A 3,829-nucleotide genomic window follows, 5' to 3' on the forward strand; every position below is an offset into this window, starting at 1 on the left:
AAAAAAAAAAAAAAAGATTGGCATATACTGATGCCAAGATGAGACTTCCAGCTGCTCTAATAATTAGCAAGGAAATTTCAGTCTTCTAACTCTTCTTAGTTTCATATAACCCAGTCATAATCCTTATGGATAAATGCGGCCAGATTTCTGAACACATCATAGGTAAATATATATATGTACATATATAATATCTAGGATTTTGAAAGTTAATTTAGCAAACATTTCATTTCTGGGTTGTCTTAATTTCACAACTTTTTGTAAGGTGTAATAAGCATTCTGTCACTTTGGATAGGTAAGCAGAGATTAGAAGAACATTTGTCAGGGACAATAGAGAAAGATTCCTTTGGTAGTAATATATAAGCAGGTTATACATTTTAGATTTCTTGAGGCCCTAAAATTTCTGATTAAGTTCTAGAAATGGAATCCTACCTGAAGCCTTGAAATTACAAGTCTTTCTACTGAATAATTGCTAGTAAAAAGGTTTGGACATAAGAGGGAATAATTGTTGAAGATATGCTATTGAAATGGACTTCTGAAGAATAAGGCTACAGATGGAGATTTCTCTGAAGTTAATATCTATAGGCTTAGAAGAGTTTTATACCAAGTTACAGAAAAATTCAGCAATGTGATCACATTGTCTTTGCAAAGGTATGCAAAATGGGAGAAACTCCAGGAAAAAAAGAGCAATTTATCCCAGTTTTCAAAACGGTAGATTTAGAACTTTCAGTAAGATTGACATTTCTTTACAACATTATAGTATGGATTACTGAAGAGACTAGAAACAAAAGTACTGTGTTTAGTAGCCTCCAGCGTATGTCCACTAGGAACAAAAATGCTTTTTTTTCCCCCTGATTTTGCTCTTACACTGATATATAAGAGAAGTACCATGATTACATTGAATCTTCAGCAAGTCATATATAAAACTTTGTTGAGGACAAGTTATAAAGTGGAAGCTGATAATACAAATAGGAGAATGTTTGAACCACTGCATTGAAAGAGGATTATTGACCATAAACTCAAAAGGACCTCTTGCTCCAGTGCTCTAGGCTAGGCTTTTTTTGTTTTTTTTTTTTGTTTGTTTGTTTTTTTGAGACGGGGGCTTCACTGTATCGCCCAGGCTGGAGTGGAGTAGCATAATCTCAGCTACTGTAGCCTCGACCTCCTGGGCTCAGGTGATCTTTCAACCTCAGCCTCCCAAGTAGCTGGGACTACAGATGTGTGCCACCACACCTGGCTAATTTTTCTATTTTTGTAGCGATGGTTTCGCCATGTTGTCTAGGCTTGCCTTGGACTCCTGGACTCAAGTGATCCACCTGCCTCAGCCTCCCAAAATGCTAGGATTACAGGTGTGACCCGTTGCACTCAGTCTGGGCTGGCTCTTTTTAATCAGTAATTTTAATGAGCTTGTAAAAGGCAAATGTCATAGAATTGACAATTGTAGGTAAAGTAGGATTAATTGAGATTTATTGTCCAACTAACCAGGCAGCTAGTAATCATCCTATTCTAATTTTCTTCTTCTTTGTAAGGGAAACGCTGACAAGTAAGCATTCAAAGGAAAGCAATTAGATCTGAAAATCATGTCCTGAGACAAATGGTTAAAGGAATTAAGAATATTTAGGGCCAGGCACGGTGGCTCACACCTGTAATCCCAGCACTTTGGGAGGCCGAGGTGGGCGGATCACAATGTCAGGAGATTGAGACCATCCTGGCTAACACAGTGAAACCCCGTCTGTACTAAAAATACAAAAAATTAGCCGGGCGTGGTGTTGGGCGCCTGTAGTCCCAGCTACTCGGGAGGCTGAGGCGGGAGAATGGCATGAACCCAGGAGGTGGAGCTTGCAGTGAGCTGAGATCACACCACTGCACTCCAGCCTGGGCAACAGGGCGAGACTCCGTCTCAAAAAAAAAAAGAATATTTAACCTGAAGAAGAGAAGCTTGAGGGGAAAAATGTTAGAAGTTCTCAAATATTTGAGTTTTAGGAGTCTCCAAATAGTTGAGTGATCTTCCAAAATGCAAATTTAGGACTCCTATTTATAAATTATATTGAAATGATGTTTAATGTTAAATAGAGAAAGATGACCATTTGTCAGGGATGTTATAAATGATGTATATAGGTAAGAGATTGTTGCAAGGGTGATTGGAGTAGAATACCTCTAAGGAAAGTTCCTCTGACTTTGATATGAACACATGAATGACAGAAACTGTCCAGAAAGCGAGAAAAAAGGTTTTTTAAAAACTATTTAAAGACGAGTTTAGTATGAATGTTACCAAAAGAGGAAAAGAAAACTGTTTTCGGGTTAAATATCCTCAAAGGTTACCAATAAGCCACAGGTAAAAATTAAATAGTATCATTTTCCCACAGACTGAGAAATCAGAAAAGTTCTCTCACAAATTACTTGTTGCTTCTGATGCTGTTGGATTGTCCTTAGAAATACTCTCGTTACAGGCCGGGCGCGGTGGCTCAAGTCTGTAATCCCAGCACTTTGGGAGGCCAAGACGGGCGGATCACGAGGTCAGGAGATCCAGACCATCCTGGCTAACACAGTGAAACCCCGTCTCTACTAAAAATACAAAAAACTAGCCGGGCGAGGTGGCGGGCGCCTGTAGTCCCAGCTACTCGGGAGGCTGAGGCAGGAGAATGGCATAAACCTGGGAGGCGGAGCTTGCAGTAAGCTGAGATTCGGCCACTGCACTCCAGCCTGGGCGACAGAGCGAGACTCTGTCTCAAAAAAAAAAAAAAAGAAATACTCTAGTTACGTTTCTGCTGCTATGAAGGTGAGACTCATATAACTGAGACCAAGCAAGAGCATTTAACCATTTAAGAGTAAATCCAGTGTCATTAATACATTTTCCATAGAACTTTAATTGAATAAACACTTGCAGCTCTAAAACTATAAATTCATCAACTGGTAAAATAACCATATGTCAAGCTTAACTTCCTGAATGGGGTTCTTAAAAAATACTATAACGTTGGGTCATCTTAAATGTTAAATGTTTTTTGTCCTTGTCTTTAGTGGTTACCCAGGCTGTCCTTACCCACCTGGTGGTCCATATCCTGCCACAACAAGTTCTCAGTACCCTTCCCAGCCTCCTGTGACCACTGTTGGTAAGTCCCCTTGAAAACTTGTGTTCCTCCATATAAGCAAAGTCTAACTCCCTGTTGTGAAAACCACATTTTACTTGTGAAATTTTGGACTACTCTTTCTTCTTAGAGGAAAATCTATAATAGTGTACTATAATCTTAAACTTGAAGTAAATGACTTATTATCATGTAAGTGAACCTTCTACCAGGGCATGAACATAAATCTGATTAACTCATCAACCTTTCTGTTGATCACATAGTTTTATTTGTGAGCCAAACATGTGTAGAACTATTGGCAGATACATACATTTTCCTAGCTTGGTTATATGTGCAAACAGATCACCATCATTAAGAGAAGAAAGTAAAATGGGTTAATATGAGCAGGTGAAATAAGGCAAATTATTGAAGATCAGTCGTTTTTGCTTTTTGTGTTTGCTTATTACATTACCTGAAATATAATTTTCTTCAACTGAGAAAACTAAGGCAGTAAGAGAATTTCTTTAGAGTCCAACCTTCATCTATGCCTATCTCCCCCTTGCACCACCATATCTGCCTTCTCCCTGTTACCATAAGTTGGTTATCTTTTCTTCTGTCTAAAACAGATTTATCCACTAGACCTTATCCCCTCTAACGTACTTGGGGCATCACTTTAGCAGTTCCTTCCTCTCAAGTTTTATTCTCTACTGGATGACTCATCAGCACACAGAACCATGCCCTAAAAAAACTTTAAAGAGTCCTCCTCGGCC

The 3,829-nt window shown here is 38.9% G+C and overlaps 1 protein-coding gene across 2 annotated transcripts in view; it reads left to right on the forward strand.

The window, feature by feature from the left end:
* Window positions 1–3,829, forward strand: part of TSG101 (tumor susceptibility 101) — a 64,410-nt gene that overhangs the window by 27,538 nt on the left and 33,043 nt on the right. For both annotated transcript variants that reach the window (XM_011992912.1, XM_011992911.1), the window contains exon 7: window positions 3,016–3,107. In XM_011992912.1, the coding sequence (XP_011848302.1) occupies window positions 3,016–3,107 (92 nt within the window). The remainder of the gene's footprint in view (window positions 1–3,015; window positions 3,108–3,829) is intronic.

Source organism: Mandrillus leucophaeus, unplaced genomic scaffold (assembly GCF_000951045.1).
Source record: "Mandrillus leucophaeus isolate KB7577 unplaced genomic scaffold, Mleu.le_1.0 Scaffold420, whole genome shotgun sequence".
In the NCBI taxonomy this organism is placed as follows: Eukaryota; Metazoa; Chordata; class Mammalia; order Primates; family Cercopithecidae; genus Mandrillus; species Mandrillus leucophaeus.